The sequence below is a fragment of the Ursus americanus genome, chromosome 16 (assembly GCF_024610735.1).
Source record: "Ursus americanus isolate L20-20 chromosome 16, mUrsAme1.1.p, whole genome shotgun sequence".
Lineage (NCBI taxonomy): Eukaryota > Metazoa > Chordata > Mammalia > Carnivora > Ursidae > Ursus > Ursus americanus.
Genome location: NC_142142.1, coordinates 31,041,536 through 31,064,414, shown reverse-complemented (window position 1 = coordinate 31,064,414; position 22,879 = coordinate 31,041,536). Strand labels below are relative to the sequence as shown.

Below are 22,879 nucleotides of genomic sequence, written 5' to 3'. Positions count from 1 at the left end.
CTTCTCCCTACTAATGAAGATACTGACTCTCACCTGACAGGGCTTCAGAAGGAGCTAGAGAGAATTCAGGGCAGGGTCTGCTCTACAGTAGTCTTAGGAAATCTTCATTCCTTTCCTTTTTAAATCTTAAAGTGAGCTACGTTCACGGTCACCCTCACTTCCCTAAGACAGAGAGCTTTTTAACCACAGGTTATAGGGGATTTCTGTGGATAAAGGCTGAGGATAAAATCTGATTTCCAATGTTTGGTTGACATCAAAATCATGCACATGGTCTTTGCTCTGTCTCTGTTGACAAATATTTATTTTTAATCAGTCTTCTGTACTTACCATCATATACGGCCTCTCCCCATCACAGAGGGGGTAGCACAGACTCCCTACATGTAAGAAAGGCAGCTTCTGCCCAGTGGCTGCAGGAACGATCCTTCCACTCATGATACTGCTCTTGGGAGCCTCCTAGTCTCCTTGAAGTCTTTCCCATCACTGCAACAGACAACATGAGTGTCTGGGATACATCATGCCCAAGGTTGGGGCCAGGCCCAGTCCAGAGCAGGCTTTGAGGTGATGGTAAGGGAACAGAGAAGGAAGCAATGGAGGGAGAATTCCACCTCCCCAGACCCATCATCATCCCCCATCCTGCAGCAACACTCTCTTACCTATACTCTCTCCTTGGTCAACGTGCTCACAATGACTCTGTGTGTGTGTGTGTGTGTGTGTGTGTGTGTGTGTGTGTGTGTGTAGGAAGACCACCAGTGACAGCCCAAATGTCTATATTTTCTATTGCTTACCTTAGCAAACTTACTGGGCACCTTTCTGCAAAGCTCTGGACAAGGTGCAGAGAGTTTCTGGTCTCAGCCTGGCTGGAGACTCAGCGTGTTCATTTGGCAATCTAATGAGCAGGCTGAGTGCCAAGTCTTTGGAATCAGACAGCCATCGGTTTGAATCCCAGACCTGCCACTTACCAGCTTTGTCACCCAGTGTCTTCACTTACTTCTTCTATCTTATGGTTATTTGGCTCATTCCCCAGTTCAGCCTAGATTTCAAACGCTTCAACGATAAGGTGCTTGCTTAACTTTTTGGGGTATCCTCTGCAGTGCTGAGTATAATGTATTCCACATACTAAGACATTCAGTGAGAGCTTATGGATTTACATTTAATTGTTAGGCAACTATCACTCTTCTCATATTTGCTAAACCTAGTATTTGAGTAGGAAATAGTATCTACAAAGACACTAAATGTAATCTCTGATGACCCTTGGATACAAGTTTCTATCTCATACAACAGCAGACTGTGGCAGTGACCTCCCTGGTAGGATACATAAGTGAAAACAACTGTCCTTCTACAAAAGACATCATCAAAGAGAGACCCCAGGGCTGGAAGACCCAGTCTGACAAATTTAATGTTCTTGGCTCCTGCTTTGAGAGTAACTGTCTCTTTTATCTGCTCAGGATTTCTGAAGCCAGGGGCCCATGTGAAGCCAGGTGAAACTTTCACATACAAATGGACGGTGCCTGAGAGTGTAAGCCCAACAGTCGATGATCCCCCCTGTCTGACCTATCTTTACTTCTCAGCGGTGGAACCCATCCAGGACACCAGTGCTGGCCTTGTGGGGCCCTTACTAGTCTGTAAGAAGGGTGCTCTCAATGCCGATGGGACACAGGTAGGCCATCAAAGGTCACTAAATTCTCCTCAGGGTTGTATGTGGGAGAGAGCAGTAATATGGCTAGGGATTAGAGTATAATAAGGTGTCAGGTATGAAAAGCGGTTTTTCCTCCTTCTTCTTAAAATTGACTTAAGATACAGAATGAGTATTTTATTTTATTTTTTGTAAATTTAAGATCTGAATTTAAATTTAAGGTAAATTTAAGATCTGAAAGTTATAGATGCCCACCCAGAAACTCAGGATTTCTGTTTGTTGTGGCTGGAACTTGGTGGGTCCCTGTCCTTGTGCATTGCTTTAATTCTAGAATCTTCAGAGATCTGCATGGACTAGGAATTGGGACCCTTTTTTATTGGACAAGTTTTCTCAAACTTGGCCACATGTTAGAATCCCAACTTGGTGGCTTTGCTGGTTGCACTGACTAGTGTGGCAAAGTATAGCATTTCAAGCTATGTCTACATGATATTAAACACATTGATGAAAGGAGGAAAATCTAATCATGCAACCATTTCGATTTACTTCACCAATCAGAAATAGCAAGACTATTTATTCACATGGTATATTTTATAATGTTTGGCATTATAAGCACCCACTTCTGGGCTCCAGGGAATTTCTAGGTAGAGGACGCAAAGTGTCTGGGTCCACCTCAGATTTTCATTTCCCTGCACAAAGGTCTAATCCTAGAAATGTCTATTAGAGGCTCGGTGTGTCACTGGCCCTCCAAATGGGCCCTCAATAATGCATGTGTAATAAGACTGAACAGTTACACTGTACCCCAACAGTCATATAAGGCAAAGCAGAATGACCATTCCTATTTTAAAGCTAAAGAAATGGAGGCCCAGAGACACTGAATGATATCCCAAGTAGTAAGTAGTGAAACTAAGCTTTGAGCTTCCAACTTTGTTTGTTTTTCCAATACACTACCCTGCTTCCTATAGTTAAATACTGAGCCCAGGAAGTTGAGTGCCAGAAGCTTCTGTAAGGTAGTTCTGATTTTGCCGCTACATCCATTTGACGATAGCTTGGATGCTTGCTAGAAGCACCTCATAGAATCTGAAGCTTGTTGCCTGAGCCAAACACTGCTCATAGACAGTCCATTTATGCGAAGTTCATGAAAAAATTAATAGTAACCTGAAATACCCCACACCTGGGACTTAGCTGAGAGAGAAATCCATTTGGCCAAAGTTTTTTCAATGCAAAAAGTACTTATGAAACACATACTAAACCAGGCCTTCTATAGGTCAAAGCTTAGGTCTCTCCTCATCAGGTAGATGGAGAACATGAAAGACGTATTTACATCTCTTTCCAGGAAATTCTCCCGGGGGTGAATGGATATCACAGAATCTAACCAGAAGCTAATGGGGCCCTTTGCTAACACCCATGCTTTCCACAATGGCCACTTAATCAGACTCCCTACTTCTACTCTCTGTCTATCCAGCCATCTATACCTATCTTATTTTGAATAATTACTTTGAATAATTTCAGACTTATGCAAAAGTTGCCAAAAAAAAAAAAAAAAAGAAACCCCACAAAGAATTCCCATATATCCTTTACCCAGATCCCCCAAATATAAACCTTTTGCCTCATTTGCTTTATCAGCTTTCTCTTCATTTTTCTGTTGTTGTTGTTGTTTTTTCCTGACCTGTTTGTGGTAGGTTGTAGACTTGATGTCTCTTCGGCATGTTTCCAGAAAGCTAAGTCACTTTCTGACATAAATACAACATAATTATCCAGGTCAGGAAATGAGTCTTGATACTGTACTATTATCAAATCTGAGCACACTTGAAAATTTAGCTGTGTTTCCGGTGTTCTTCATAACAAAAGGAAAATATATTTTGCCTGGTCCAAGCTCTCCTAGATCATGCATCATCCCCTCTTCATGCCCCTGTTTCTCCTGTGATCTGTTTCTTTACAGGGAAGCAAGTGTGACTTTCTAAAATGCAAATAAGATCAAATCATATCCATGTTAAACACCCTCCAGTAGCTTCCTATCACACTTGAAATAAAAATCTACATTTCTTAGCAGCCTCTGACTCTTCCTTTGATATGACTCCCACACTCCCTTATGCTTGCTTCTGCTCCATCCATATAAGCCTTGCTGTTCCTTGAACAAGACAACCTTATCCTTGGCTTAGGGCCTTTTTACTAGGCTCCCTCTGCCTGCAATGCCTTCCCCTCACCTTTGCATGGCTGGCTCTTCCTGTCACCTCCTTAGAAAAACCTTCTCTGATCACCAAGCTAAAGTCATACTCTATTACATCACCTGATTTTAATATCGCTTACCACCATCGGACAGTTTCTTTGTTTGTTTTTTATGTGTCTGGTATGTTTCCTCTAACAAGAATATAAGTAGCATGGAGCATGGAATTTGTCTGTCTTATCTTCATTTCAAAGAACAATGCCCAGTACACTGTTGATACTCAACCGATATTTATGGTTGAATAAATAAAATATAGGATAAGCACTCCAAAATCATATTAAGAATTTTGGGTAGCAGAAAATGCCACATTACACACACTCAAACAGTAAATGTGTGGCCTGCGAGTAGACACTAAAAATTCCAGGATGACCTTATTTGCAAAACTCACTTCCCGTATCCACATTTCAACACTCAGAGTTGTGTGATGGACCAGGATTCAGACCTCCCAGTTTCCCTGCTGCTATGGGAGCCTAAATTGTACTGATGTAGTACTCTTCACAAAAGAGCTTTGTGCTGTGTACTCTAGCCACCACTCAGATGCATTCCATGCACAAGTAGCAGGGTGGATCAATCCGAGTTCTTCAGAGAAACAGAACCATAAGGATGTATATAGAAACAGAAACAGACTCATTATAAGGAGTTGGCTCACGTGATTATGGAGGCTAACAAGTTTTAAGATCTGCAGAGAGAGTCAGCAAGCAGGAGACCCAGGAGACACAAAAGTCCAGCAGGCTCAGGACCCAGGAAGAACCTGTGTTTGAGGTTGAGTCTGAAGGCAGAAAAAAGTTAGTGTTCCACTTCAAAGGCAGGAGGAATTCCCTTTTACCTGTGGGAGGGTCAGACTTTTTGTTCTATTGAGTCCTTCAACTGATTGAATGTGGCCCACCCACACTGGGGAGAGCAATCTGCTTTACTCCATCTACCAAATTCAGATGTTAATCTCATTCAAACACATCTTCATAGAAACACCCAAAATAATGTTTGACCTAATATTTGGATACTGCAGCTCAGTCAAGTTGACACAAAAAATTAACCATCATTCAGGTTCACTTTCTAACCTTTTCCTGGGTTAATTTCCCACCCTCATAGACCCGGTTACTTTCCAAATTACTCACAGGTCATGAGGTTCTTCAACTCAACACCTTTCAGTGGTTGCTTCTTATTTTATGGACAGTTGCAATCACAGCTAATAATCACAATTAACATTGAGCACTTAGAATTTGCCAGATGCTGAGTTTACCTATATTATCTAATTTAACCTTCACCAAAAAACAGGAAGTGGTGACTACTTTTATCGTCCTTTTGCAGATAAGGGAATTACAGCTTAGAGAGGGTAAATCACTTGTCCTAGTTCCCACAGTGGATCAGCAGAATGATATTAGAACCCCAGAATCTTTTAAAATATATTCGATCTCTTATTTCTCCCCAGTTTTTTATATTTTACTTTGAAAAATTTCAAGCCTACATTGTTCCTTTTCATAGTTTATGATCTTAAACTACTGCCTTCTAAAACACCACATGATAAAAGCAGTAAATGTATATAAGGTATGGTATGAGAATAAAGCAAAGGCTACCCACATCTTCGATGATACATTAGGAAAGCCTCACAGAGGTGGGACAGCTAAACTGGCCCTTGAGGTTGGTTAGGGAGGGAGATGTTCAAGTCGAAGGGATGCACGCATGAAAGACAGAGACCTGCAGAACACAGTGAGTTCAGATTGCTGCAAGGAGCTTGGTCTCACTTTGGTCAAAGAGCCAGGAGGGAAGGACCAAGAGATGAGGCTGAGCAGGTAGGCAAGGACAAGATCACTCCACGTTTAGACTGTATTGTCCAGTTTCAGAAGGAGAGAGATACGATCAGTGGCATTGCTGGGGATCCCTCCAGAGCAGGCAGCAGGGTAAAGGGTGGGTTGGAGGGGAGCACATTAGAGATAGGAAGATGGTTGAGGGACAGAAAATACAGTTGCCTCTCTGATTCAGCTTTAAAAAAAAGCATATTTCAGCAATGTGGGATGCTGTGTGGTCAGACATGCTCAAATAGATTAGTAATAGACACAGTGGGAAGTAATCCATGGTCCCCTGAATTTCAACTTATGCTAACATAATTTAGCAAAGTCTCACGGGTTATATGAATTCATTATTTCACTCAAAAACATATAGAGAACCTGCTTTTCCAGGCATTTTTTTTAAACTGGGGACACAGAGAGGAACCTAAAATGCCCCTACCCTCACAAAGCTACAATGTGGTGGGAAAACAATAAAAAAAAAAAAAGGTCATAAATAAAATATTTCTGGTGGAGATAAATGCTATGATGAAGAGTATAGTGGGAGTGAGTGAGTTTGCAGGCAGGGTGGAAGCCAGGTGACCGTTTTAGACAGGGTGGTCAGGGAAGGGCACTCGAGGAGGTGACATTTGTGCAGAGAACTAAATGGAGTAGGGGAGTAAGCCAGGCAAGGCCTGGGAGAAATTTCTAGGAAATGGGAACAGCACATGAAAAGTTCCTGAAGCAGGAGTGAAGCTGGGTGATCACAGAAGAGCAAAAGACCAGGGCAGCTGGAGTAAGCAAGGGGTGAGGACCAGGAGACACAGTCGGAGAGAGAGAGAGGACAGGGCATGGAGAATAAAAGAGTGACAACCAGCCTGAAAACAGGAGTCCCAAGTATAGGAAAGTTTCTGAGTAAGGACTTATTTTCTCTGAGCAAGTCTCTTGGGGAGGGAGAAGGATGTAATTAGGAAGGTGAAATTTTAGGAAATAAAATGAATTTATCAGAATCATGCTTGGAATCCTGATTTTCAAAATGACCCAGTTGTCCTCATTTACTTCCTGTTCACTTTGGAAGTGAAGTAGAGATAAGAATTCCCTCCAAGCTGTACTGTTGATACGTTCGTTTCTTTCTTCTCTGTAGAAAGGAATAGACAAGGAATTTTACCTACTATTCACAGTCTTTGATGAGAATTTGAGCAAGTACCTTGACGAAAACATTCAGAGGTTTACATGGCACCCCTTCAGTATTGACAAAGAAGACAAGGATTTTGTGAAGTCCAACCGAATGCACGGTATGAAAAATGACTTTCCCTTCTGTAAGGGAAAGGAGTAATTGCATTTGAAGTGAAAATGTTTTGAATGTTTTAACTACCTTAATTTTGGATTCTTGGATATTGTCCTTGGTCACAAGTAAATTATTTCATGACTTCATCTCAGAAGGTATGGTGAAACCCCCCTATCTCCCAACGATATTGTGAAACTTAATTAATACTTCTGAAATACATCATCAGCTTGAGATGAAGCAACACGGAACATGAGCTAGCAAAGATCACAGTACATTATAAAAGTACAAAATTACTGACAAAACGCCCTCCCTTGGGTTTATAATCAGATCATTAAGTCTGATAATTCAAGCGATCATTAGAGATACACATTAAACAGCAAAGCATCTCTTATCAAGTACGTGAAGGACTGTCTGAAGTGCTAATTTGTAAAAAGCTACCCATTCCCATCCCAGATCTTACTTAGAAGGAATTACTTAATTCTCCTTCTCAGTGTCTCTTATATCAGTTGTAACAGTGGCAAACCACCTTGTAATTGGTGTGACTAACACAGGGTTCTCATTAGTCTTGGGCATATTACCTGAGGTGACGAAATAATGAGCGAAAAGTCCAGACTCAAACAATTACTCAAGTTGCAGGCAACAAAGGGGCCTGAAGCAAGCACTCTAAGAGAACAGGCGCCAAATTGCTTGTTTTAAGACCAAGGATAACAACTATGTATTGCCTTTGAAACATTTCGGGAAAATAACAAAATAGTCCCTATTCTCCCTTCCCCACAAGGAAGTCCAAAAAAGTCCAAGGTTCCAAGTGACCCACAGCGGCCAGCTCACAGACTCCTATGATCCCGGGTGCTTTATGCCAACAGTCTCCTCTTGGACCAATGAAAAGCACAGAGTAACTCATTTTCAATACCATCTTCTATAAAATTTTTGTTATAACCGAATAATGAAATTTGTTTCCAACCTTCCTAGTAGCCAAAAAAAGGAGCAATTCCTTTGTGGAAAAGCTAAGTTGCAAAAGACATTTAATGTAAGATAGGCTTGTAAAGAGAAAGCATTAGACCCCTAAAGGACCATGTCACATCCAACCCCACCCTGGTTTGACAACGTCAAACTTTCGTATATTGGACGTGTAGAACATGACACCTAAAACAAAATGCAAGGAAAACAATGTATTTTAATTTAAAATTTATGGTAATTATAAATTAAATGCTATCTCCAGGCTTGCAACAGTACCAAAGAGAAAGTAGCTCACATGGTGGACAGTGCTTTGCCTTACACCTACGATATAGTCTCTATTCAAAGGTGTTTGTTGACCTCCTTCCCTCGAGGGCATCCCCAGGGGCTTGTGAGCTGTCCTTGGGGGTCTTTTATGACAAAAAAGAGGCATGCCTACAGTAGTTCTTGGGTTAGTCAACAAATACTGATTGGGTCAGGCGACGAGGCTGCACACGTATGCAGAACAGCGTAACTTCTTTACCAGACCTTATCATGTGCTTGGGCTACCTTTATATGAAGTGTTTGTTGAATGCGTGAGTGAATATTCCAGAAAGGGAGGCTTTAAACAGAGTTCCAGGGCAAGAGAAGGTTCTCTACCAGCCAGCCAAGGACTAAATTATTAACACCCCAGATTACAAAAATCTCTTTAACGTTCAATGGACAAGATTTACATAATTTATTTGCAAAAGCATTATCAAAGATTTTTTTCAGAAAATGCAGTGTTCTTCTCAGAAGCCTCCAGCCTTCTTAGACTTTCTACTAACAATCCCAGATATTTGAGTAAAATTACCAAGTACCACTGGTTCTACAGACACAGAAATAAAAAGTAGTTTTATCTGATAATGGGATTATAAAAGAAGATCATTCATATGTATGATAGTTGTTCTTTCCTACTATGGAAATTAGTAACGAGTAGGGCAGCGTAGAATTTTTATCTCTCTAAGGGACATCAAGCACGAGACATAATTATGTGTAGTCACCCCTCAAACAGTGCCCTTCAGTTAATATATTCATCCCCCACAGAGTGGGAATGTGGTTTCTAAATTCTGTTCAAGGCACTGCTCCAGGGAGTCACTCTCCGTGGACTGAAGTTGATACAAAAGAGGAAAACTATTTTCATTTCGGGAGATACAGAAGGTCTTCATTATCTAAGTCATTATTATTCAAAGGCCCTTCAGTTATTTTATTCAGGTAGGGAAGTAAAAGTACTCAAAAGGCAAAATTACTTACTCAAAGACTAACCTCTTATAAATTTAGGACCTCCTCCCCTGCAAAAAAAATCCTTCTCCACCGACCAGACATGCAAATACAATGTCAATCAATTGCAAATCTTTCAAATGGTGCAGGATCCATGAACTCAGTAAAGGGATGTCTGGCAACTTTTGGAATCAAATGGAAATCCATTGACAGATGAAGATCTAACAAAATGAAATGAATGAACAAACTGAGAAAGAGACACTTAAAAGTGATAACAGGATAAGAATCTCAAAAGAAAATGATTTTCAGATCAAGAGTTCTAGAGCAGGGGGCGCCTGGGTGGCACAGCGGTTAAGCGTCTGCCTTCGGCTCAGGGCGTGATCCCGGCATTATGGGATCGAGCCCCACATCAGGCTCCTCCGCTATGAGCCTGCTTCTTCCTCTCCCACTCCCCCTGCTTGTGTTCCCTCTCTCGCTGGCTGTCTCTATCTCTGTCGAATAAATAAATAAAATCTTAAAAAAAAAAAAAAGAGTTCTAGAGCAGGCTTTGGGGAAATTGATGAAGTTCATAAACGTTTTTACAAGGATGATGCTCTTATAATCTGCAAAACTCAAATGTGAATTGCAGGGTATCATATTACACTATCCAACAATTTTGTCAGAAAAAAACTATGCCAGAAAACAACCTGATTTATTCCTTATTGATTCTTAGGACTTGTGCCCTTGTGTATACATTGTTAAATATGATATTTTCACAATTTGTATATTTTCATTCTTCACTGTTCATTTTAGTCTCCAGTTTGGATTGATTCACGGTGTGACTTTTCCAGTACTATTTACTCTCTGGTAGTAAGGATCTTCTGTAAACAGTTTGAACTTGAACACTTGAACAGCCCACCCCCACATGCTGATAATCCTTAACTAAAACGGTGTGTTTTCAGTATCTAAGAGATCCTAGTGGGCTCTGACTATCTTTTTCTTTTCATTTAGCTATTAATGGCTTTATGTTTGGCAACCAGCCAGGCCTAAGCATGTGCAAAAAGGACAGAGTTTCCTGGCATATGATTGGAATGGGCACTGACACGGATATGCATGGAGTTTATTTTCAAGGGAACACCATCCACCGACGAGGGACTCACCGCGACACCCTAGCCCTGTTTCCCCATACCTCCACAACGGTGTTCATGCAGCCGGACCACGCAGGTAAACTTGGCAGGACCGTCTCCGGTGACCAAATTCCTATCTTCAGGCATACACTCTAGAAGAAATTGGTTGAATTTGGGCACTTCAAGGCAAACAGCCTTGGTTACAATCAGACGATCCTAACTATTTTATTCCAAACACACGGTATAAAGAATAGAGAAGTATCTAGAATGACATAAAGCAGAAGTGAAAGTCCTCTAAACAACCTTACCACACGAATCCTAAGAGAGTGTTCTTGATTCATTCCCAGGAATGATGTGGCCCCAAGAAAGAGGATATTTCTTATTCTCTTCAAGCACCAGCATTTTAGTTGCTGCTCTGAGGCATGTAGGAGGCATGGACAGCCTCGTGGAGGCTTCCAGGTTATGGGCATGACCTGGTTTCCCTTCTCTAGAGACTGATAGTAGCCTTTTGATAAGTTATTTGGAGACTTCTCCATTTTCATTGTGTTGGGTACCTTTGGTTTCCCTAGAGGGGAAACTACATTGGGTCTGAAATCCATGGAGGGCCCACTGAAGTGCCAGTACTCATCCCTTCTCTTAAAGATTCCCAAGCTAATTACATAATTGGGACATTTTTATAAAAGACAGGGCAACACATGGCAGCATATGCTACCTGTCGCATGAAAAATAAGGATAGCAGATGCTATGGGCATTCAAAATATTTCTCCAACCCAACTTTTTCATTAGTCTTTAAAAGAAACCAATATGGGGGCCTGGGTGACTGGGTTAAGCATCTGACTCTTGACTTAGGCTCAGGTCATGATCTCAGGGTTCTGAGATGGAGCCCTTTTCGGGCTCTCCACTCAGCAGGGAGTCTGCATGAGATTCTCTTTCCCTTTCCTTCTGCCCCTCCCCACACACTCCCTCACATACACGTGCTCTCTCTCTCTCTTAAATAAATAAATGAATCTCTCTCTCTAAAAAAAAAAAGAAACCAATATTCTACCCAAGATGAGCACTTGCTGACTGTGTCCTTTATGAATTGATGTCTACTTCTTTACTTCACACTAGAAGTGCAGTTTCAATGCCCCTCAAGGGGTCATTGTTTAAAAACTTAAGGCGTGTGCTTCAAAACTTTTGACTGAGAACTGCCTGAAACTAGGAGCTCCATAATCCCTGCTTTACAGACTTGGAGTATTTAAGCTTTCCACATTAGTATAATTGTCCAGTTATGAATCACCCAAGCCAAGGGGTGCTTGGGCACAATGATTTTTAAAAATATGCTCTTCAAGACCAAACATGGGAGAGAAGGGAAACAGCCAGTTTTAATCCATAGAAACCGACATGCAAAGCAACAGCTGGCTGGACTAATTTTAGGGACTTGGTTAATTATTCCAGTGCCTTGCATATTACACATGTGCCCTACAAGGTTCTAAAGAGCTTATGACAATGTTTCCCAGTTTACATCCGGTGGCAAGTATAAATCTGTGACTGCTTAATAGCTTGGTCATTTCACCAATTCCTGTCCCATGTCTACAGGCCAAAAATAGTGCCCAAAATATGAGTAGACCCTAGGCTTCAACTCACATATTTTTTCTTTGTTCTTGTTTTTTAACTACTTTATTCAGATATGACTGATAAACAAAAACCTATAGATATTTAATACATACAAATCAATGAGTGGTGCTGAACATCTTTTCAGGTGTCTGTTGGCCATCTATATGTCTTCTTTGCAGAAATGTCAGTTCATATCTTCTGCCCATTCTTTAACTGGATTATTTGTTTTTGAGGTACTGAGTTGTATCATTTCTTTATATATTTTAGATACTCACCCTTTATTGGATATGTCATTTGCAAATATCTCCTCCCACTTAGTAGGTTGTCTTTTAGTTTTATTTTTTCCTTCACTGTGCAGAAACTTTTTATATACTAATTTTTTATTATGTTATGTTAGTCACCATACAGTATATCCTTAGTTTTTGATGTAATGTTCCATGATTTATTATTTGCATATAACACCCAGTGTGCAGAAACTTTTTATTTTGATGAAGCCCCAATAGTTTATTTTTGCTTTTATTTCCCTTGCCTCGGGATACATATCTAGAAAAATGTTGCTATGGCTGATGTCAGAGATATTACTGCTTGCGCTCTCTTCAAGGATTTTTATGGGTTCAGGTCGCACATTTAGGTCTTTAGTGCATTCTGAGTTTATTTTTGGGTATGGTGTAAGAAAGTGGTCCAGTTTCATTCTTTTGCATGTTGCTGTCCAGTTTTCATAACACTATTTGTTGAAGAGACTGTCTTTTTCCCATTTCATATTCATTCCTCCTTTGTTGAAGATTGATTGACCATACAATTGTGGGTTGATTTCTGGGTTTTACATTCTATTCCATTGATCTATGTGTCTATTTTTATGTCAGCTCCATACTGTTTTAATTACTACTGCTTTGTACTGTAACTTGAAATCTGGAATTGAGATACCTCCAATTTTTTTCTTTTTCAAGATTGCTTTGGCTATTTGAGGTCTTTTGTGATTTCAGATAAATTTTAGGATCGTTTGTACCAGTTCTGTGAAAAATGCTATTGGTATTTTGATAGAGATTGCATTAAATCTGTAGATTGCTTTGGGTGGTATAGACATTTTGATATTTGTTCATCCATCCCATGAGCATGGAATGTCTTTCCATTTCTTTGTGTCATCTTGAATTTCTCTTATCAGCATTTTATAGTTTTCAGAGTACAGATCTTTCACCTCTTTTAAGTTTATTCCTAGATAGTTTATTGTTTTTGGTGCATTTGTAAATGGGATTGTTTTCTTAATTTCCCTTTCTGCTGCTTCATTATTTGTGTATAGGAGTGCAACAAATTTCTGTACACTGATTTACCTTGCGACATTACTAAATTCATCTATCAGTTCAAAGAGTTTTTTGGTGGAATCTTAGGGTTTGCAAATCAAAATTACAATGACATATCACTTCATACCTGTCAGAATGGCTAAAATAAAAAACATAGGAAACATTAAGTATTGGCAAAGATATGGAGAAAAAGGAACCCTCATGCACTGTTGGTGGGAATGCAAACTGGTGCAACCACTGTGGAAAACAGTATGGAGCTTCCTTAGAAAATTAAAAATAGAACTACCCTAAGATCCAGGAATCACCCTACTGGGAATTTACCCCCAAAATACAAAAACACTAATTCAAAGGGGTCCATGCACTCTTATGTTTATAGCAGCATTATTTACAATAGCCAAGATATGGAAGCAGCCCAAATGTGGATAAGGACGATGTGGTAATATATACAATGGAATATTATTCAGTCATAAAAAGAACGACATCTTGCTGTTTGCAACATGGACAGAGCTATAGAGAGTACAATGGGAAGTGAAATAAGTCAGTCAGAGAAAGACAAATACCATATGATTTCACTCATATGTGGAATTTAAGAAACAAAACAAATGAACAAAGGAAAAAAGGAAAGGAGGAAGTAAAAAAAGAGAGACACACACACAAACCAAGAAACAGACCCTTAACTATAGAGAACAAACTGATGGTTACCAGAGGGGATGAAAAAAAACAAAATGGTAGAAAAAGTAAATGGCTATTTATGCATTAAAAAAAAAAACCCAACAAATTGATGAGTTGGGAGGTAAGTATATATCCATGAAGCTATCACCACAATCAAGGCCTTAAACTCCTCTTTGTTCTCAGAGAAGATAATTCCTTGGCTAGCAAAGAACATGACGAACACATGAAAAATGTGCTGTCTGGCAAAGAACACACACAGCGGGAGCTCTTTCCACGTCAGGGTGTCTTCTGCGGGACTCCACAGAGACCCTTCCTCGTGAGGGTCCTGGTCGGTGCTGAGGGGGCTGGAGTACCCACCGAACCAATGGGTTTTTCTCATTCTCAAGGGGTAATTTGCAATACTTTGATATGTGTAGCATGATAAAAGCTATCACTGTGCATTGTGGATGGTTAATGAGACTAATCACTGATCACTTGCCTCTAATTACAGTCTATGAAAGGAAGGGAAGATTTAGTGATCCAATAATTCCACTGACAGTTAATATCTTCCAATAATCTTGTTTTATATGATTTTATGCTAAGTTCAATTAAGATATATCTACCTAATCTAGAATGCCAATCTGGAAAATGGCATCAGTTTATAAAATTACGTAATTCTCAGACATGATTGTTGGCATTATGTAGAGAAATCTAGTTGATTTTCTTTTTCTTTTCATCTGGCATAAGATAGATCAACCCCTGGTAATGAGAACCTCCTTCACTCAAAGGCTTAATGAAGTAATACACCTGGCTTTAATAATAATAACTTATGTGTATATTTCATGTTGTATAGTTTATGAAATCCTTTAGGGCAAAATACATAATTTCAGAAATCTGCTCTAATTTCAATGTAGAAATATTAATCTTACAGGTAATTAGTTCATTTTAAACTGGGCTGGGCTAAGATAATCATACCTATTAGTGATTTTCCAGGAGCAACGCTCTTCTAACAGGTGTGTACAATGGGGAAGACCCAGAGAAATGATTTCTTGGTAGTAACTTTGCAAGTTTTCATTTTTGATTACAAATGAATTTCAGATGGTATTTTTTTCCCCCTGGTAAGTAAATATATTCACAGTAATTTATTCCCCTTGGAGTCTGGCTGGAAAATACGATATGGTATTTTGAAAATTGGTATTTTGAAAATCCACCTTACCAGTTATTTCTTTGGGAACAAAATGCTATACATCGCTAGCAGACCAAAGCCAAAACCAAAACAATCGAGTTCAACACACAATGCCAAGCCGTCTCTCTCTTCCAGGTATTTTCAGGCTGTTCTGTTCCACCATGCACCACTTCGTGAGAGGCATGAATCAGATATATGAGGTCAACAGCTGTGGCAACAAGGACCCTTCTGAGCAGCCGTACGGGATGATAAGAACCTTTTACATCGCTGCTGAAGAGGTAGAATGGGATTATGCCCCTAACAAAAACTGGGAGTTCGAAAAGCAGCACTTGGACGCAGGAGGGGAAAGGTACCGCGGGCGAAGCCGCCAAGTCTCTTGGGTGGGATTGCACATGCTCTGTAGACGTTTATCAAACGGGGAAACCTAACATTGCCTTGGTTTTGTCTGCACAATTCTGGAGGACAGAGACTGTTACTATGAGCACAAAAAATGAAGCTAGCTGCCTGCCTGCACCCCAGGAGGGGAGTCTGAAGTCATTTGGGGGCACGCCCCGCCCCGCAGGCTCAGTGCATCCCCTGGGGGCGGTGGCCAGTTGCGAGTGTGGCTGGCCCAAGAATGCGTGTGCCTTTGAGCGAGCGCCTAGCGTGAAAGGCTTAGGTTAAGAGGCTGATCCCAGTGACAGGGGGACTGTGAAGACAAAATGGTACAGAGGGAGGCAGAGACGGGGTGTGCAGCAAGGTGAGCGGATGGGCTGCGTAGATTGAAGACCGCAGGGAAAGGGCATTCATCCAGATGGGTAAGAGCCTAGGAGCGAGCAGCTAGGAGGCTTTGCTTTGGCAGAGATCCCCGAATTGAGATGGGCAGAGCCGGTCTTTCTACTAGGTCCTGTATCCAGAAAGTCCCCAAGGTTGAGCCTCCCGTGAGAGTACTGTCGGCCAGTGCTAAGCACCGAAGAGTCAGCAAGGCTGGAGCCTGGCGCAGGCATGTGAGCGCTGGTCCCCCAGCACACTTCGCCTCCCGCCCCATGTGTACTGGGGTCGAGTCAAACAAGGTATAGAGGCATCTGCCTGGCTCTGACCGGTAGACTTCCTCCCCCAAGTTCATACCCTCCACTCAACAAGAATCTGCTGCGTGGGTAATTCCCTGTCCCCATATACAGACCAGGAGACTCAGTGCAGAGAGCTAAGACTAACCGCTAATCGGGGCACTGAAACTGAACACAGACCTTTTGAAGGACAGATCTGTGTTCTCACCACCAAACCATGTTAATTCGCACGGCTTTGTTCCTCTTTGTTCTGTATTATCAGCTCCCTACCTGCCCCCATATAAATTCTCTCTGGCCATGCCGCACACAAAGCCTCTATACCCAACTGTTCCTAGCTTAACATGTCTTTTTTTCTCTTCTGACTTGTTGGCCTATTTTGAGGGTTTAGACTCCTGGGAAAGAGAGTAGAACAGCGTCACCTTATGGATAAAAGAAGAAACAAAATGATTCTTCCCTTTTAAAAAGATTTGCCTCAGGGACAGGACGATTTAAAATTTGTTCCATGATTCACCAACCTATTTATTAAACCAGACACCCCTCTCCTGCAAAACCAGTGCTGCCGATACAAGCTCAAGACTCATACTGGGGCAGTGGAAAGTGAAATGAAGAGTGATCCAGCTTTTTCTAAAATGATGATTTTTACTAAAAGGCTGCTAGAACTAAAGAAATAATTGCATAATAATTTTGTATGTATATTCTTAGTCCGTGAGAGTATAAGAAACACAGCCATCATGATTTTCTCAAAATTCAGTGTAATTTCGGTTTTCCAACCACCAGCTCTCTGGGAGGGCAGGAGGCTCCAGCCTCAGTCTTCTGGGATTGTCTCCCCAAGGACCTAGAGAGATAGAGGGCGCTGGCTGTGTTTGCACTCTGCCCTGCCACTCGGGATATTGCCCATAAATAAATGAAAACAGAGTAAAACGAGGAGAGCCCGTTCACATATTCAAAGTACAACGGATCTGTAGAGAAGAACTCAGTACAGATGGAGATGACCAGGCCTCCTAGAGGCACACTGCTGCACTCTGCAACTGGGAGCCCAGGGACAAATGCCCCTTCCGCACTCCAGCTGTTATGCCTCCGCCTTTTGAGCCAAAGCCTTGTCAGGGAGCACATCTGGTTTTCAAACCACCTGTCAGTGTGGGTCATCCCTGAGACATTTATTCTCCTGGTTAGCACAGACCCTCTGCCTCACCTTGGGACCCAGATGTCTTTCCCTAGGGCTTTCTCAGAACACACTGAGAAGGCCTCAGGATCCCAGAAAAGCAACGAATGGGACTCATCAGCACAATGCCAGGGTTTGTGCAGTGGGAGAGGATTCAAAAACCGAGATTAAGTTGTTCTAGGGAAATAAAGCTGTATTCCTTTACTCCTGAGCTTGTGGCCTCATATGCATTTACTCTCACCAGCGTAGGATTTGAGATAATAACTGCCACGTATGGAGCACCCGCCATGTGCCACTCATTTTGCTAGGGTTTTACAAACCCTATCTCATAATGACCCCCACAATGTCCTTGACCCATTTGGTCAGCCTTGGCCAGCATCCCACAGGACATCCCAGCAAGAGGGGGATAGAGGAAGCGCTTACATGGTGCTCAGTATGTGTCTGGCACAGCCCTTTACAGCACTTAACCCACAGCATATCCACACCCATCCTGGGACAGGACACACCTGTCCTCGGGAGCTGCATCGTCATCACCCCACTTTACAGAATAGGAAAGCTGACAAACTGTAAAGCGTAGCTCCAGAGGTGTCTGGATCACTACCACACATGTTACTAGGACTCCTGGAAAATAAAAAGAAGAATTTTCCTTTGGAAAGCATATGGTCTAGGTCAAAGATACACATACGTTTGTTAAGCATTTGCTGTGTGCTAGGCGTTGTACCCAGTGCTGGTAAAATGGTGCCAACAAGGGTAGGTGAGGTCCTCTCCCACACAGAATTCATGGTTCGTGGGGAAGACGTTAGACCAAGCACACTGAGCGAAGCCATCGCTGTGAGAGGGGAAGTGCAGGGCACAGGGGGAGCTCACAGCAGGTGCACATGGCCCCATCAGGGGGAAAGGAGAGGTGGTCAGGGAGAGCTTCTTGAGAGGAAGTAGTCTTTGTCCTGGGACTTGAGGAATAGGCCAGTTGAAGAGGTGGCAAGGGTGTTCTTGGCACAGGGGATAACACATGGAAGGCCTGGAGGTGGGGACGGCACGTGGAGTTCAAGAGGCAATGTTTAGAATGACCAGAGCCTAGAGCGTGTGGGTGCCAGTGATGGAAAAGGAGGCTTGGGAGGTTGGCAGAGGCAGATAGCGAAGGGGTGTGAGGAATTTGGGGAACTGGGCAGTGGGAAGCCATCAACAGGTTTTCCACGAGGACTCTCTTGGTTGAATGTATAGTTTAGGATCGCTCTACCTGTGGTATAGAGGACAAAGGGACGGGAGGAGCACGGGAGGCAGGTAGAATGATCAGGAGCAACTCAGTTCATGCAGGTAAGTGATGCAGGTGGCTTGGGTTGGAGTGCAGGTAGTTTCGTGGAGGGAAATGAAAGGATGTGAGACCTACTATGTTTTGTAGAGAAAACCTATAGGTTCTTTTCCCCCCATCGTTTGTGACCATCTGTCTTGGTGATGGATGAAATATATAGTTGGTCTTCGTTATTTGCAGAGTCCATGTTTGTGAATTTGCCCACTCACTGAAGTTTCTTTGTAACACCAAAATCAATTTTCCTGGTGCTTTTGTGGTTTTACAGGGATGCATAAAGTAGCAAAGAATTTGCGTCACCCAATGCGCATGCTCCCAGCTGAGGTCAGACACGTGAGGCACCCCTCTGCCTTCTTGTTTCAGCTTTCACACTGTAAACAGACATCCTCTTTGTGGTCTAGTTAGTGCTACTTTTGTGTGTGTGTGCTTTTTTTGGTGACTTAGCTGTTTAAAATGGGCCCCCAGAGTAGTGCTGCCTAGAGTTCTCCAGAGCAAGAAGGCGGTGACGTGCCTTACAGAACTACGTGTTAGAGAAGCTTCAGACAGGCATGAGTTAGAGTGCTACTGGCCATGAGTTCAGTCAATGAATCAGCAATACATATTGAATGAGATGTCGTTAAACAGAAACACACATAAAACAAGGGTATTTATTAATCTGTCGATGAAAATATTGTGACCAGAGGTTTGAAGAAACTGGGTTTTTTTGGAGGTTTGGGGGAGGTGGATTTTCCTCTACCCTTCAAATTCTTCTGGCTGGTCTAAGAATTAAATTGACATGAGAAAATCAAATTTACTTACACAGGGAGAATCCACATAAACATGAGAGATTCCAAAGACAGTCAGGCAAAACAAGATTTATGTGTCATCCTGAACTAAGAAGGGGTAAGGAGTCTGGGACTTCAAAGAAAAGGAGAGCAATTCATAAGAAGATGAGGAAGAGTAAATGTTAGGTAAACAATGTGGGCTGGGCCACTCCGAAACAATGGGACAGAGAGAAGGATTTTAACAAACACACTGCTGAATTCCTCCCTGTCTCCCACCCCTCGTTCATATTATAATGTAGTTACTTATATGGTAATAGCCTCTTCTTGGAGGCTACCTAAATACTTTTAGGCAATTAGAGAGAAGGTCAAAGTTTTTTCTTGGATCTTTTGGGTCTTGATTGTGTCAGCTTAAAATAATCCACATGCCAAAATGGCACATCTTGGGGCCATGCCTTGTGAACACCTACAAAACCTAACCTTGTATTTCCCGTCGGAACAATGGTTCAGTATGCATTATTTCAGTGTTCAAGGTGACTTTCTAGAACATGACTCCTGTGAATAACAAGAATCAACTGTGCCTATATTTGTATATGAGTATAAGCATAATATACAACCCAGAGTCTTTCTTGAGATCTTTAAAGTGGAAAAGTAGAACAAGGTATGGAATGATACCTGTGAAATCTGAAGGAATTCGGGATGGTAGAGCGCGAGTGTGCGCATGTGTGCATGCATGTGCGTGTGTGTGAGATGAGTTAGTCCCAAGAAGAAACGTGCCATCTCATGTGAGTCTCTAACTAAGGTTGACCCCATTCAGCACCCAGCAGGGCTTTGCAACAATGGTCCCCAAGAGTAAGATCTGGGCCAGTGCTGGCCTGCCCCTATCAGAAGTCCCCCCCCCCCACCCGTGCTTTCAAATGCAGATTCCTGGTGCAAAGGTCCAGCTCCACAGGGAGATCCTGACAGCAGCCAGGTTTGGGAAACACTGCTCTGGAGTACCCCTGAATCACTCAGAAGCACTCAAGGGTTTTCTACATCCTGGCAACTTTAATTTCTGATGCTTCTGATTTACAGACATGGAGATATATTTATGAACCACACTGAAAACTGGATTGGCTCTCAGTACAGGAAGGTGGTTTACAGAGAATACACTGATGGAGAATTTGTGGAGATCAAGGCCCGACCGCCACGAGAGAAGCACTTGGAACTCCTGGGTATGGCACAGATTGCAGCCGTGTGTGGCCGGCCCAAGGGTGGCCCACGAAGGGACAGAGTAGCCTGACTGCATTCATCCAAGTGTGACGTCTTTCCACTGTCAGGGAGCATGCTCATTCAAAGAATAGTCAACCAGATAACCAGATAACACTCATCAGGGTTGTCTAACCAACATCCGTTGCCCAGAAGTTCCTTTCCCATCCCTCTGCTGAGCCAGGACATTTTAACTTGGAATAATCTGATGCCTCAGAAGAGCAGGCAGAGTGTTTGCATAACTGCTTCGAGGTCCTGGATTATCCATGCAACCAGCCATAAGAACACACCATAAAAATGATTCAAGCAAAAGAGAAACCTCTTACATGAGAGGAGCGCTAAAGGTGGAAGGCCTGGTTTGAGTTCAGGAGGCCCTGAACTTGGCCTTCTCAGGACGTACTGGGCCTGTCTGATGCTCTGGGCTGCCTGATGTGGTGATCAGATAAGCTCTCCCAGCTTTCCTTCCCCGCTTTCACCTGCGAGCCACCAAACCCGACCCCAACATGAAGATGAGATCTTTAGGCAGAGGGCTAGTCTTGATGACTTTCTGAAATCCATCCCTTTTTTTTTCCTGTTCTCATTTTTAAATGTACAAGGTGACTTATATAAATAGTTTGACTTTACACGGTGCTTCTTAATATTAAAAAAGGTGCCAGGACAGCTAGGTTGGTAAATTATTAAATGCCCCCTCCATCTTCCTCACACCCTCACTGTTAACACAGGCATGCAAGCTCGTTTGTGACACTAAATGAGTCAGCCCCAGTGGGAACTGAGCATTCCTTCTTTTGAGCTGTGTATGTCGAGTGAGCTCCAGAAAGGAAAGCTCATTGGTGCTGCCAACAAGGATGGGTTGCCCCTCATAAGGCCCCAGTTTGGGTCTGCTCAGTCAAATGACACAGAGTAGTGACTCCGTCAGAGGTGAGCTCGGTTGTTCTTCCCCCAGGAAAGCACGAGGCCCAACCCCTTGTTTTCTGCAGCTCACAGACAGGCCTGTGCTCCTGAAGTTGCAAAGGGCACAGGGCAGGCAACCCTTTGTTCTTTACTGCTCCCTGTGACCTCTCAGGCCCCACATCAGAAGACATTCACTCTTGCTAGTACAGCAAGCCATGTGAAATTAAAGTGGTAATGAATGACAAATAATGATTTTAATATATGCATACACGTGCACCTCTCTGTAACTATACCCAACTTTGCTGTTTAAAAAACATGCATTCTTTTCTAGCTTTACCGTTAAAAACAAAATATCATTTTTCAGACACTTTGTGATTCATACTAAATATTTTCTTCCAAAGATAAAAATAGCCCAACAGGTTTTAGATGTATTTAGGACTTTAGTGGTCTTCTCAAAAAAGCAACTAAAACCATGGTTTGAATCAGTAAAGAGTGGATGGGTGCAGTCAGACCCTCCCACCGAGAGCATATCTCTCTGTGAATGTAGAACGCCGTGAACACCCAAGGATGCAAATAAATCCCCAACGATCATAGGATCAGGTCTGAGATGATTCCCAAATGGCAGTCTGTTCACATCTCCTTGAAGCAATGCGCGTGAAGACCCCTGTGTGTCTGTCCATGTGGTATATGCGCTGAGCAAACTGCATTTGTGCCACTTTTGTGGCATCGAAAGGGGAGAGGCACCTGGTATAGACAAGGGGCATCCCAGAGTCATGCTGGCACGGGCCTTTCCGGCAGGATGTGGGCTGATTTCCACTGCCACATGGGCTGGTTGCTTCTAATAGAAACATGTACATGTGATTGCTGAGAGCACACATCTCATCAAGGTATCCAAGTACTGAGAAATGGCAGTGGACATGCATGAGTGAAATCACTGTATTGATCATAAATCAGTACATAGGTGTTTTAATTTTGTTCTTATCTTTCAAATCCCTTTTATACACAATATTTCATTAGATCCTATTATGGTTATTATACATCCTTTTACTAGATAATGAGCAACTTCAGACTTGCCAAAGGTCACATACAGAAGGATTACAATGGAAAGTCACCATATCATGTGGATATGGCTTTTCCTGGAGACTATGTCTCAGCAGTAATAAAAATTTAAGCATTTACTGAATACTTACTGTGTTTCAATACACCGAAATAAGCACTTTACATACATTATCTTATTTTTTTTTTTCTTAAAGATTTTTTATTTATTTATTTGACAGAGATAGAGACAGCCAGCAAGAGAGGGAACACAAGCAGGGGGAGTGGGAGAGGAAGAAGCAGGCTCACAGCGGAGGAGCCTGACATGGGGCTCGATCCCGGAACACCGGGATCACGCCCTGAGCCGAAGGCAGGCGCTTAACCGCTGTGCCACCCAGGCGCCCCACATACATTATCTTATTTAATCCTTACTGTATCCCTATGAGAAAGGTGATATTAAACCCATTTCATAGGTGAGGAAATTGAGTCAGG

The 22,879-nt window shown here is 42.3% G+C and overlaps 1 protein-coding gene across 1 annotated transcript in view; it reads left to right on the top strand.

The window, feature by feature from the left end:
* The window catches only part of HEPHL1 (hephaestin like 1), an 86,753-nt gene that overhangs the window by 37,747 nt on the left and 26,127 nt on the right, over positions 1-22,879 (top strand). The window contains exons 9-13 of the mRNA XM_045790844.2: positions 1,446-1,657; positions 6,765-6,915; positions 10,092-10,304; positions 15,074-15,287; positions 20,288-20,427. Of these exons, the coding sequence (XP_045646800.1) occupies positions 1,446-1,657; positions 6,765-6,915; positions 10,092-10,304; positions 15,074-15,287; positions 20,288-20,427 (930 nt within the window). The remainder of the gene's footprint in view (positions 1-1,445; positions 1,658-6,764; positions 6,916-10,091; positions 10,305-15,073; positions 15,288-20,287; positions 20,428-22,879) is intronic.